Source organism: Convolutriloba macropyga, chromosome 13, assembly GCF_964194025.1.
Source record: "Convolutriloba macropyga chromosome 13, txConMacr16.3, whole genome shotgun sequence".
NCBI classification, from domain to species: Eukaryota; Metazoa; Xenacoelomorpha; order Acoela; family Convolutidae; genus Convolutriloba; species Convolutriloba macropyga.
This window is the reverse complement of record NC_134480.1, coordinates 15,037,393-15,051,404: the sequence shown is the minus strand read 5'-3', so window position 1 is coordinate 15,051,404 and position 14,012 is coordinate 15,037,393. Positions and strand designations below refer to the sequence as shown.

At 35.4% G+C, this 14,012-nt stretch overlaps 3 protein-coding genes across 3 annotated transcripts in view; 2 read left to right on the top strand and 1 right to left on the bottom strand.

Annotated features, from left to right (window-relative positions):
• LOC142352304 (uncharacterized) overlaps positions 1-14,012 on the top strand; it is a 317,257-nt gene that overhangs the window by 126,361 nt on the left and 176,884 nt on the right. The gene's annotated exons all lie outside the window — the stretch shown is intronic.
• The window catches only part of LOC142351517 (uncharacterized), a 225,337-nt gene that overhangs the window by 53,784 nt on the left and 157,541 nt on the right, over positions 1-14,012 (top strand). The window lies entirely within an intron of this gene.
• On the bottom strand, positions 553-4,806 carry LOC142351476 (KH homology domain-containing protein 4-like). The gene is made up of 4 exons (XM_075403513.1): positions 4,400-4,806; positions 3,997-4,147; positions 1,920-2,051; positions 553-1,462 (listed from the first exon to the last, which is right to left on the bottom strand). The coding sequence occupies exons 1-4, from the start codon at positions 4,541-4,543 to the stop codon at positions 642-644; spliced, it is 1,248 nt and encodes a 415-aa protein (XP_075259628.1). The 5' UTR covers positions 4,544-4,806; the 3' UTR covers positions 553-641.

The window sequence follows — 14,012 nt, the reverse complement described above, 5'->3', positions numbered from 1 at the left end:
TACAAGAAACAAAAGTTACAAATGCTAGAATGCCAGAATGGGGGGCCTATTAACACATTGTAAAAAAACTAAGGGAAACAGAAAAAATAGAGAAAGGTAGCCAAAATCCAATCACTCCAAACAAAATTTTCTCATGTCACAAATGAAGGCATTCAATGCGTGAACTGTCGAAATTATGATGCCAAATATACTGATTAAATAATGCTCTAAAAAAATCCAAAAAACTTTTAAAAATAAAAAAATGAGTCGATTTTGTCTTGAAGAAGAACACTAAGCTGTCAAAGACACTGCATTATCAATTCGAGAGTTCCCGATAAATGCGCTGACGATAAAAAAATCTAAAAATCTTTTCTTCGGGTAAAAAACCAATACTCCTCGTCCAGTTGTAAAAAAAAAGAACACCGCAGTGTATGTACACTGTTTACAGCTTCACAGCTTTAATCACTTGCTCGCACGGGCAAACTGAGTTCTCTTTTCAATCACTTTTTGACCGCATCTTTTTGCATTACCATTATTTTATTGCCACAATTTTTATCACATTCACACAAAAGGCCTCGTTAAATATTTATAATTAATATTATTTTTCAACTAATTAACAGGAAAATCAACAGGTAAAGTTACAGAACTAAATTGTGAAGAAATCAATTATATGAGTTCCAAGGCACTGGTGGTGCTCTCTGCACTGAAGCCAACTGGTCTAAATGATCTCTCAAGTCTTGTTTCGTAGTTTCAATTAAACTTTTCAGCAACCCCTTGGCAATCTCCAATCCCGACTGTTCCTTCGCAGATACGTAAAAATACATCGGTTCTAAAGACTCTCTGAGAGTAATCGGCTCTCGGAAACCGGAATCAAAACCCCGAACAGAGATTTCACACCCAGATTGACTTTCTATGTAATTCACATTAACGTTATCTTGACCTCTGAGCCTAGTGATAAGATTAAAACTCGGTGGAGCCGTAGCAATACCAATTGGCAACCGTTCATCAATCGGTTTGAAGCCGGAACTGGAACCTCGAGAAACGTCTTGGGAGTTTGCTAGTCCTGACGTAATTGCAGGTTGTGGTACTGAAACGCTTGCAGGCGTCATTTGATAACCACGCGCTACGTCATTCTGTGACGTCACAGGAAACGGATCCACAACGTTGTTTGATGATGGCAGCATTGAATATGATTGGCTAATTTGGCCTGTTGTCGTTGCGTTGACCAAAGGCTGGTCGGAACTCTGTGACATGGACGAAATCGGCTTTGGCATCTGTCCAAGAAATGGGGGTAGGGGAGGCATCAGCGGAACCGTGATTGGTACAGGAGGTAATTGTGAAAGCGATGCTGGGGGTGGCAGACTAGGAGCAGGTGCAATTTGAGGTAAAGGTGTGAATGTATCGACACTTGATGATGTGGTATTCGGGGTTGATTGACTTTGCATTGCAGTGGTAATTGCAGTTGACAGGTGGTTTAATGCAGCTGAAACAGTCAAAGGACAACAATAACATCAGTTTTCCATAAAATTACATCTCAAATACTGGCATGTAAATTGAGCAATCGCATGTTGGATATTTGTGCGGTGTTATTGTGCGGAATAATTTGGATAATAATTCATTAACTAAGTTCAAAGGTACTACAAATGTCTGTCGGTACCGAATTCTTGATCAAATTCACTGTTTAATAGCTGGTTTACATTTTTGCATCTTACATTGCAAATGTGGATAGCTTTTATTTATATGAAATACTTTTAAATGGCCAGTAAGTCGCTGCCATTTTCTTTGAAAGTCTGTTTATTTCGGTACCGCTACACGCTTGTAATGTCATGTGAAGTGTTATACAAAGCGATGTCAGAAACCTGAGTCTACGGTGAGTCTACCTACCACATATTTCTCATTTCATATCAGTGAAAAAATCGAAACTCATGGCATCTACTTACATTCTACTGAGTTAAGATTCTGGGCTGTGATATCCAGATAAAGAGCCCTGAATGGCAGTGCCCGCCCAGCAGACAGCAATTTGGACTTCTGATCATGTGAGAAATACTTTCCCTTCACTGTTATGTGAGCACCTGAATAGATAAAAGTACCACTCTAACAGATGGGCGGCGTGGATACGTCTTTGTGTTAACAATTCAAACACATACACTTGTAGAAAAAGCAAAAGATTTTGAGTGGCAATACTTCAGCACAATAAATGTGGTATCAATTAAAAAGCCAAAACTGGGAAATAAAATATCGATTTAAAAAAGTCCCTGCCCTAAAAAAGCAGTTGGTCAGCTCGTGGGCGGCAAGTCAACTCCTAATTAACAAAACATGGTGAAAACTTGATATTCTAAACGAAAAGTAACCCGGCAGATGCTTCAGAGAAAAGCCTTTGACCTTTGTTGGGGATGAACCAAGCAAAGATAAATAAAAAGATAGATTGACAGCTTGTTTTCTACGTTTCTAAGAGACGGGCATTCGGAGTGTATTTTATGACACATGAAAAAACTCGCTCGGAAACTTTCGGAATCAACTCCGAATAAACTCGGAATAAAGTCCGAAAAACTCGGAATAAACAACACGGGATAATTTATAACTGTTCTAAATGAACATGAGCATTTAAAAAAAGACCAACACGTTTACAATAATTGCTATGGACTTCGTTCAAAAGCAATTAAAAACCTCAAATCTTCAATTAGTAAAGTTTGTGGTTAGATTTAGGTTCATTCTATAAAACTTCATTTAACAATTGTATTTAAAATCAGAATGAACACATCAAGTGCGTTAAAATCTTTTTTGAGAAAGTATCAAAAACGCTCACACAAATGACCTGAAAGCTGACCTCAAAAACCGTACGTAACAAATGACATCTCTCACAAACCCAAGTGTTGAGCAGTAGAATTCGATGGAAAATGGAGTCCAATGTTAGCAGTAAAAATCGATAGAGGAGAAAACAGCAGAACAAGTCCTGAATTATAAATCAAAGAACTTCTTATTAAAAAATCCAAAACATTGGTCCTGCAATTTCACGACCAAAAACCGCACGACCAAACATCCTCTCTAAGAACAAGTTATTAAAAACATAGCCGGCATATTGCCGGAATAGCTGCGAAAGAATAGCATTGCATGCCGTATAATAGAGATAGAAACAGATACAGATATAAGTTGAAAAAGCTATCGGCGCCGCTCAAAACAGCTATGTAAATCATTCAGCGATAAAATACTAAAACTTGTCAAACTTCATTGCGCAGCAGAAACCTTTTCATTAAGGGCCTTTATTACACATATGCATTCCTTTCATCTTAAACTAATTCAAATTCAACTTAAGTTCTGAAGTTCTAAATCATTTTATTCAGTGAGGTAAATGACGTATGATCAAAATTGAATCACGCAAACAACCTAAAAATTGCCGAGAGAGAGAGAGAGAGAAATGACGTCACGCGCAAATGCCGTTAATCAGAGGAAGAAGTCATTCAGAAAATTTGACTAGCTGTGCTGTGTGAATAAATGAAAACGAAAAAGAACGTCAGACGACGAAACAACAAAAAATAGTAGATAAGTCCTGATATACAATTCAAAGAATTTTCATTGTCTAAACAAAAAACTAGACTTAGAATGGACTACGAATGGATTGGAAAAACTATTTAGAAAAAATTCGATCGAGAAATTGAAAAAAAAACTGTAAAAAATTAACTCAAAAAGTAGCATGTGAACAAAAAAAGCACTATAGAATGTTTGTTCAAACACTGTTTTCTCACTCTACTTTAAAATTAGAGCGAAAAAACTTCACGCCGCAAAAACATTAGCTTTTTTGCTCCACTTCTTTTGTGGGCATGACCAAAATCATCACTCCAATTTCACTTCAAAAATCATGAAAAAGTGTGAAGATCTTAAAAAAGACAGCACCCCAATACAATTCAAATTCTTTGAATCGTAAAAAAGAGCACCGCAGTATAGCTGTGCTCAGCTTACAGCCTCGCAGCTATAAAAAAACCAAACGTTAAATCATAGTTTTACGAGCAATAGAATTACCGGTAAGAGAACCAAGCTGAGCATGAAACGGACTTCTGATCAGTTTTTCGCAAACAGACGTTGGCAGGGAGTTGATTTCTAGTTCTGCTCCGTAGATGACGGCGTCTCGTTTCACCAGACTCACTTGTATGTTCTCACAACTCACTGTAATCTACAAATAAAAAAAACTCAAAATCAATTTTCTGCAAAAAAAATATCCTAAACGAAGCCAAATACTGCATTTCTATCATTTTGAGGTTTGAAAAGGGTCCTATTATCCTTAAATAGGCTTATCCTCTAAATTGTTAGAGCAGCATAAAAAATTTTCCTTTCTTTCTAATGATTCATATCTTGCCAGAATCTTGCGACTTTTGAATCGTTTAGCAAATCTTCCAAATTTTGATTCTCCCATTACTACGGATACCTGTTTCAATGAGAGTGCCTTCGTTTGCCCAATTCCCCCCGTAGCTGTAATACTTGGGTTGTGGAATGTAGTTGTAATAGTTGAGCTAATTGGAGGGGCACCAAAGTGCGGTCTCACAGCTGGGAAGATCGGCACTGCCATCATTGAATCATTCAAAAAGTATTAAATCATATGCATCGTAATCTGGAAAATAAACGACCAACACCAATTTTAACTTCAGTAATAAAAGTTTTAGTGATCGCCAACTTATAATTGTTTTGTATCCATAGAAACGAGTAACTATACGTCGTCTCCAGGACTGAACGGTCATTTTTAAAAAGCAAGCAAATGTACAAGTATTAGTAAAACGCTCTTAGACCATCCTCATTTTATCAAGAACAGTTGAAAAAATGGCGGTCACAAATTTTAACTTCAACGTGCATTTAATTCATATAATGGCTGTGGGAGCTTTCATAGGCACCACCTTCACCAATGAACTGTAACGATCTGCCACTGCTCTGAATCGATTGTGCGTACATTGACTATATGAGGACAGCATTTCAATGTCATATTTAAAAGAACCACGTCTTGCGATGCACTGATGTTGGGCGACTCCATAATCTGATTTAATTATATTGCTATTAACTATGATTCTGATAACCAAGTAATGTGCCGAAGAAATGTCTGGTCCTGACTAACTTACAGACAAAAACTTAAGCCAGGCTATCAGGCAATGAGCACGCCTACCTTTGCGCTCACGGTTACTGCAGCTTTAATTCACTCGCTGGTCTTCCAGATTCCGAAGAACTAGATTTCAAAGGCGCCGATGAGAATGCTTGTTTTTTCAAATATCCTCTATTAATAACCTTCATTTTTTTCTACGATAACTTAACCAGTCTTCTGAGGTACCTAAATTACACTACACAAAACACCGTAACAGACTTTTCAAGAATTCCAAAAACTATTCTATGCTTTTCTCTCATCGGAAACAGAACTATTATTTTTTGAACAGTGAGCATATCAGATTCTATAGCAACGTTCAGAATCAAAATAAATTGATTTCATTTCGCACTAGTAAAAAAAGTGAATTTTAAAAACCTTAATTGAAGAGAATTTTATGCTTTAAAATCTATCTGTATTACATTGCATTGGAAAGCTGCGATAGCCTCGAACAGTTAAATTTGTATTATCTGAGAGATATATTAGCCAATGGCTAATAAGATTTGAAGTCTTAGTCCTTTGCTCGTATATTCTATAGCAATACGGTAAACGACGATTTTTTTTAGTCTAGTATTATCAGAATACCCGCAAATTCTCGCAATCGCTGCAAAAAAGACCATAAATATCGAATTTAGATGTCAATCAACACTAACTTGAGTTGGATAAATCGCCAACAAAAAAAGATAAAAGTACTCTTCAAATAACATTAGTAAAAAGTTTTCCAGAAAATGTTTTTTTGTTCGGTTGAGTCGCTCTTTTCAGTTTAACGTTTTCTTAAGTTAAAAACCCAGAGAGCAACTTTATCAAAATAGTGACCTCAAATAACAATAATATTAGTCTTAAGTCATTTCAAGAGAGCGGCCGGCCATTTTGAATTTTTTAAAAAAACATATCACGCAATTCAAATTTGAAGTCAATTCAAAAGGATGTCATAAATAACACAATACATAAAATGATTTAAAAAAGCGAGAAAAGAGCGGCTAGGGAAAAAGCATCTTTCCGTTTTGAAAAAAATCTAAAAGAAAATAGAGCGTGAACCAAAAACATGAGCTGAGGACCGGGTTTCGATGTCCTATTTAAAAGAAACCCGTCTTGCGACGAACTGATGTTGGGCGAATCCACTGACTGATTTATTTATATTACTATTAATTATGATTCTGATAACCAAGTAATGTGCCGAAGAAATGTCTGATCTTGACTAACTTAAAGACCAAAAGTTAAGCCAGGCTATCAGGCAATGATTACGCCTCCCTTTTTACTCACGCTTACTGCAGCTTTAATTCACTCGTTCGTCCTCCAGATTCCGAAGAACTAGATTTCAAAGGCCCTGATGAGAATGTTTGTTTTTTTTCAAGAATCTTCTATTTCTAACCTTCATTTTTTCTACAATAACTTTACCAGTCTTCTGAGGTATCATTGAGGAGTCAAATTTAGCAGAATCAATACTTTTCAATTCTTTGCCTACAGTTCCATATTAAGTTTTTAGAAGTGCTATGGCATCTAAAATGTCCCGAAAATGAAGCAAAAACAAAAGTTTTCACAAAACGTCGATTTTCAACGTCAAAAAACGATGCTCATTAGTTTTTCTTGCAGTGAACATATTAACCACTTTCATAATTAAAGATGTCTAAATTAAAGATATTCTAAATTGCTGTACACAAAACAACATAACAGACTTTTCAAGAATCCCAAAAACTAATCTATGCTTTTTCTCTAATCGGAAACTGTACTATTATTCAACAGTGAGCATATCAGATTCTTTGGCACCGTTCACAATCAAAATAAATGAATTTCATTTCGCACTAGTAAAAAAATAAGTAAATTTTCAAACCTTAATTGAAGAGAATTTTATGCTTAAAAATTTATCTTTATTACATTGCAATGGAAAGCTGCGATAGCTTCAACCAGTTTATCTGAGAAATATATTAGCCAATGGATAGTAAAATTTGACAAAAGTCTGAGTCTTTTGCCAGTATTTTCTATGGCAATAGGTTAAACCACATTTTTTTTAGTCTAGGGAAGTAAAATTACCTGCAAATTCCAGCAATCGCAGTCGACTTCATTAATGCCAAGTTTAGATGCTAAACACAAACTTGAGTTGGATAAATCGCCAACGAAAAAATAACTCTTCAAATAACATTAGTAAAAAATTAACACTCGAGAAACCTACCGTAGCTGTTTTCCAATAAATATTTTTTTGTTCCGTCGAGTCGCTCTTTTTAGTTCAACGTTCTTCTCAAAATAAAAATCCAGAGAGTAACTTTGATCAAAATAGTCACATCAAATAACAATAATATTAGTGTTAAGTCATTTAGAGATAGAGGTAGGCCATTTGGAATTTAGAAAACTTATCGCGCAATTCAACTTTGAAGTCAATTCAAAAGGATGTTTTAAATAACATCATACACAAAATGATTTTCAAAAGCAGGGAAAGAGCGGAATGAGAAATAAAAAAAGCGTCTTTCCGCTTTGAAAAAGATTTAAACGTTAGAGCTTGAACCAAAAACACGAGTACTGCCAAGGAGTTACCTTAGGAACACAGCTTCGCGGCAATAAAAAACTGGTCACAATATTTGGCTTGTGGAATCCAAAATAAGTTTCTATCTCATTAACTATCGTTTGGTCCATAAAAATTTGATCATTTAAACTGAGCATGACTATGGCTTTCAAGCTGACTTTTAATTCTGATAAGTGGCTACTGTGTTCGGTCAGCTCCCCCTTTTAAACAATTGAAACATTAAAGGATTCTGGGCCTAGTGTTACTCCGTGTCTGCTACGAAAATTGCGGCTACCTTTTGCTGATAACGGTTCTATTTGGCAAAAAAAAATTGTGACCATTTCTGCTGGAAATTAAGAACAGCTGGGAACATTTTAAAGGACTTACACAGCTGAAAAGGTCCCGCTCAGTTCAAAGAAGAGCAAAATTAGGAAAAGTTTCCAAAAAAACACAAACATAACCGACTAACGTCGGGCGAACTGCTCTCAAACGACCGGTGAACGTTTGGCTTAGTCATTAGCTAGCCACGGTTTATTGAGGCTATTTTTATCTTGATTCGACTCTGCAACTTAGTTTTATAGCCTTTTTAGTAAATGAATCAAATAAAAATCTGATGTTTTAAAAATTTGCAAAATACTGCAAAATTTAAAAAAGGTTCCAGATTTCGCAGTTCAAATATTCAAAATCATTTTTTCTTTCTGGATTTGTTTTAGGTAACCCATCTGCAAGACTTGAAAAAGCTTCGTTGGCCAGTAATGATCGTTAATCTCAGAAAACGAAAAAAAATATTCAACAAATAAATTAACAAAATCTTGCTGAAATATGTTATATTAATATCTTCAGAACATTTTCATCTTATAAAATTTCCATTGTCTCAAGAGACTATTCGGTATCATTATTTCAAGCCTTCAATAGTTTCACTGGCTCATAATCATCCACAAACTTGGAACAAGATAAAAATTTTCAGAATTTTTTTTTTCAAATTTTCAGAAATTAAATTTTATGAAAAAATTGCCGAAACTCGTGACAAAAAATGACAACATAAATTGTCAGAGAATATTATCCAGTATCACTAGTTCAAGCTTTAAATAGTTTCAATGGCTCAAAAAGACATATAAACCTGGAACATGATAAGTTTCCGAAAATTTGAAAAAAAAAAATTAAATTTTATCCAAAAATTGCTAAAGATGGAGTCATTTAAAAATTTGTAACCATTCCATTAACTCTAAAAAATATGCGACAGCTTAATATCAGACCTTGGAGGAAGTCCCTAGGTCTCTGGTGCAGGAAAAATTTATAAAGATTCAAAAAACTTTTTTTTTAAAAAATGGTTGATATTAAAATCTTGAAAAACATTCCATTACATCTAGGGGCTATGCAGTAACCTATAATCAAACCCTAGAGAAGGTTCCCCAGCACTTGAGGCTGGAAAAACCCAAAAAACGACAAAAATTTTCAAAAAATTTGCAAAATTGCAAGTTTTATCAAAAAATCGCTAAAATTTTTTATATTAAAAAATTGAAAGCTATTCCTTGGCAAATAACATTTTTTCAGTAACTTATTATCAAACCCATAAGGACGTTTTCTGGCCCCTGCGTCTGGAAAAAGGTGGATAATGAAAAATAAATTTCAAAAAATGAAAAAATTTGAACGTTTTTTTCAAAAAAAATACAAAAAATTCGTGATGTTAAAATGTTGAAACCATTCCACTACCACTAAAAACTATTCAATAACTTATTATAAAAGCCTAGAGGAGGTTCCTTGACACCTAGGGCCAAAAGAACTCAAAACATGACAAAAACTTTCCAAAAGCTTGAAAAAAATTGTAAAATTAGTATGAAGTTGCGTGTTTGTAGCGATCGGTTGTTCGTCAGTAGCCACGGTGAAGGGGGAAGGGGAGGGAGGGTGCAACAGGTGGGAGGGGCTATTGGGGAGGGAGGGGGCAACAGTGGGGTAGGGGGGGGCAACGGCTCGTTGGGGGGGGGGGGGTGCGGCAAGTGGGGGAGGGGGGTGGGGGGTCAAGTGGGGGTGCTCTTCAACCATTAAGAACTGCCCTTCACACCATAAGTATAAGTCTCCACAGTTTGAGCTGAAACAGGGTTGAAAGGCTTAATGCCCACTGGGCGCTACCTGTTTATCCCGTTTTTGAGGACGAAAAGTCAAAAGCGTCAGACGAAAAATCGGTCAAGCGAAAAATCAATAAAAAAAGACCGACAGGACTAATATAATTGCTACAAACTTCGTTTGAGATCAATTAAAAATTTAAATTGAATTTAATTTCAATTTATTTTTCTCCTTAGTTAGTTCTCTAGAGTTATTAAAAAATAATGGACACTCTTTTCATGGGTGAATTAAAATATTGTTTCACATAAAAGGCCATAATTGACCAACTATGTGATTTCGATCAGCAATGTTGATGGATTTTTCAATTTCTATTGAAATTATTGTTTCAACAAAAAGCAGCTTCTGTCAACGATAATGGGGAGCAAATGAGGTTCGGAAAGTCTACTAATTTGTTGACTGGTCTACAAAATACATATTTAACAACATAGAATGCACTCAAGTTGGAAAAATTGCTCTCAAATGACGTACAGGAGCACTCAATTTCAGCCCTCTTCAGCAAGGAGCGTAGCAGCTTGGTAAAAGCCATTGGAACTTATTTTAGACAACTACTGAGACTTTAAGTTAAAAATGAAACCAGTTTCGGCAATTTTGATAACTGAATTATTTTTGTGATAACTACGGCGAACTCAGTTTTCTCAAGAGAGTGTAAAATCCCACAAAAATCACCCTGTTGGTTTGCGAAGCAACTCAGCTCACAAGTGAATTCTCTGGCTTTTACAGTACGCTGTTAGCTGAACCTTTTATATTTCAATAAGATTCTGAGAAAGCCTAATTGTTGAGAAAAGCTTAGTTCCAGAGTAGAACATGATAACTAGTGTTGATTTGGCTTAGGGAGATGAAAAAGACACACCCATCAACCGCCCAGATAAGAAAGACCGTGCACGTAAGTAAGCCCCGAAATCAATGCAGGCAAAAATCTTCTCAAAAAAGTGCAATCAAGCATCGCGGACGCACCGAAAAACAGAACTGAGGTGGTGGAAGCCGTATCGGTCGAACTGAAAGCCACCATTGAAATTGTCAAGCACGCAGTGTCTAAGATAGATGAAGTTTTGCAAACAGTTCGACGAGAAATTAGCGCTGAAGTTGAGAAGTTCAATGTAAAGACACCATCTGAAACAGAACTGATAGAATCTTCCAATCGACGTGAAAATTTCAGGATTACTGGAGTAGCTGAAAAAACAACATAGGCAAACTGATCGCAAACACATTCCAGAGCGAACCGGAACATCAATGAGATAAGTTCTTGCCACATCGACATGTTTAGAAGCAGGATTACAGCTGAATGACATCTCAATAGCTCCCTACCATCCAGATTTAGTAGCTCAGCGAAACCAATAATTGTAGGTTTTTCGAGGTGTGCTGCAAAAATACAGCTGCTGAGAAGGAAAAAAGAATTAAAATCTTTTCCCGAGTTGAGCCATATTGAGATACCTGAAGACAACAAAAGCAATACTCAATTTCCTTCAAATGATGCTACAAGATCAACGTATCGATTTTTGCAGGACCACAGAAGGCACAGGGAAAAACCATAAGATATAAGATAAATGGGTTATATCAAGGTGCTATTGATTTACAGTACTCTATGAAAAATGTTAAAAGCTGCTTCGGCGAGGGAGCTGAGGGAGCTTCTTTTTTAGCCCAAATAAATTAAAACTAAATGAACCCAAGAGTAATTGGAAGCAATTTTGACACTACTGTTAAGCATGTGTCTTTCCTGGATGTAGATGTGCTCCTTAAAGAAAAACTATCGGGAATTGGAAGCATTTGTAACAAATCTTGAGTCTCCACCTGAAATTTTATGTCTAACAGACATGGCTCTCCAACTCTGAAGAACTATCTTATTTGTGGGTATAAAGAACACAGCGTAAAAACCGCGCATACACTGGTGGCGGTGTTATAAAATAGTTGTGGGAAAATTTGACAAAATTAAAAGAAATCCCAACCAAATTAAAATAGGCATTGTTATTAGAAGTTGAAATCAACAGTTATAAGTTCAAATTACTTACTATTTATGTTGCTCCCAGAGTTAACTAACTCGAGTTTGTTGACACGTTGTACGTTTTTCTGGAATCATTTACTAAGTCTAATGATCCCTTTGTAATGTGCGGTGATATAAAAATTGACATCCTTGAAGAAAACAAACTCACAGAATTACAAAGGCTGTATTGCAAGTGATCGGTTTGTAATAAATGAACCAATACCTACTAGAGTTGATGACAAACCTTCAACTTGTTTTGATCATTTCATTTTCCCAAATATTGAACAACCCGAATTTTTCGTTTTGGGTCACACTAACTTTACAGGCGACTATCCGATTCATTTTAAATGGTTATCAACTTAGAGAAAACCCCTTGGTTATCAAACAGTATGAAGAACTTAAAAATAAGAAGAAACAAAGCACATCGGCAATGGAAGTCATCCCAAATAGAAGCAGCCTTAAATAATTTTAAACATCTAAGGGCAAAATTAAATGCCCTGAAAACTAAGACCAAGCCAAATTATTACAGAGATAAATTTAATCAAAGCATTGGACACTCAAGACAAGTGTAACGGTAAAAGAGATATCAATAACAACTCTGAAATTGTTCCCAAGCTGAAAGACTCAAACTGTACTGACCTACCAGCCAATAAAATGTTGAAAAACTCAACATGCACTTTACGAATATCGGGTATGATATTCAAAGTGTTAAAAATAGTGAATTAAAAACAATTGCGCCTGAAAGTCCGTCCATGTTTTTATTTGAAGTCAAAGAAACAGAAGTTTCTGATCTCATTAATTGGATTGATAAAAAAAATAGCTCAGCCGATGATTTTATATGCAATGTGATAGCAAAGACGTTTAAGGGAAACTATCACCTCTCCTTGCTGCTTTTGTTAATCAATCTTTCAAACAAGGTAAATTTCCATCACATCACAAGCAAAAGTTTTTCCATTGTTTAAAAACGGCTTTAAATCAGATATGAAACATTAGCAACTATATCGTTTTTGAAAGTATTCAGTAAAAATTTCGAGAAGGCAATGTATAACAGTTTACAATTATATTGAAAAATGTGCATTATTTTATTGCCAACAGTATGGATTTAGTGCAAAGCAAAGTACAATTAACGCGTTAGCTTGCATTACCAAAAAATTTAGATCAAACTATAAACTAGAAGTAACTTTCTTTCTTGATTTGAAAAAAAGCCTTTGATACGGTAGACCATGAAATTCGTTACGTAATTTAGAATGTTATGGAGTAAGAGGACCATGTTACAAATTTTTCATGTCATATCTTAGTGATAGAAAACAACGGGTGGAAGTTTGTGACATGTCATCCACATGGCTTCCGATTAAGTGTGGTGTAAAACATGGCTCAATGTTAGGTCCCCTATTGTTCCTGAAATATATGACCTTCGCTATCTTTGTAACAGCTCTGCAATCTACTTGTTTGCACATGATACATGTAATATCATTTGCCTGCCTCCGAAAAGAAATCGAAAAGAACTTAAGTAAAATAAGTCAATGGCTAAATGCTAATAAGTAAGCGCTAAACTTAGACAAAACCGTTCGAATGACTTTTGGTAAAAGTGCTTCCAATCCCAGTTCAATGTTTGCGTTTAATAATATTATTGTCAAGAAACTTCATCGTTTAAATATCTCGGTATTTTTATTGATACACGGCTCTGCTTTCAGACTGTTAAAACAAAACTTATTCCAAAGTTATCCAAGCATTGTGGAATTATATCGAAGCTGAGACATTATACCCCAAGAAAACTACTTCTAAGATATTATCTTAGCAATATTAATCCTGCTTTACAGTATGGAGCACTAATTTACGGGTGCTGCAGCTATAGCTCACTTACACCTTTCATCCTGTTTCAAAAGAAAAGTCTCAAGTTCAACTACTTCAGAAAAAGAACAGACATTAGTGAAGATATATTTGCTGATAATAAAATCCTCTGTCTATGAACTACATTTATGAAATTTTAAAATTTGTCTTAAAATCTATCAATAATTTCCATTCAGATAAATTTTAAACAGTTTGTTTACTTTTCAAAATAAATTTAGCTTCAACACGCTCTTCTTGTTCAAATTTGCAAAAGAGTGCCGGCTTTCAAAACTAAAAATTAACGTTCATCTATTCAATATCGATCCACTATTTTGTATAAATAGAGGTTGATATGATGCCTGACCTGATCGGTTGCTCATATAAGGAAGTGAATGAATTTTTTATCATACATTCAAAACTACTTTCCTTGTTAATAACTTTGAGTTAGTTCGGTATGTATTTAGTGTGGGGTTCGGGTAATTTTT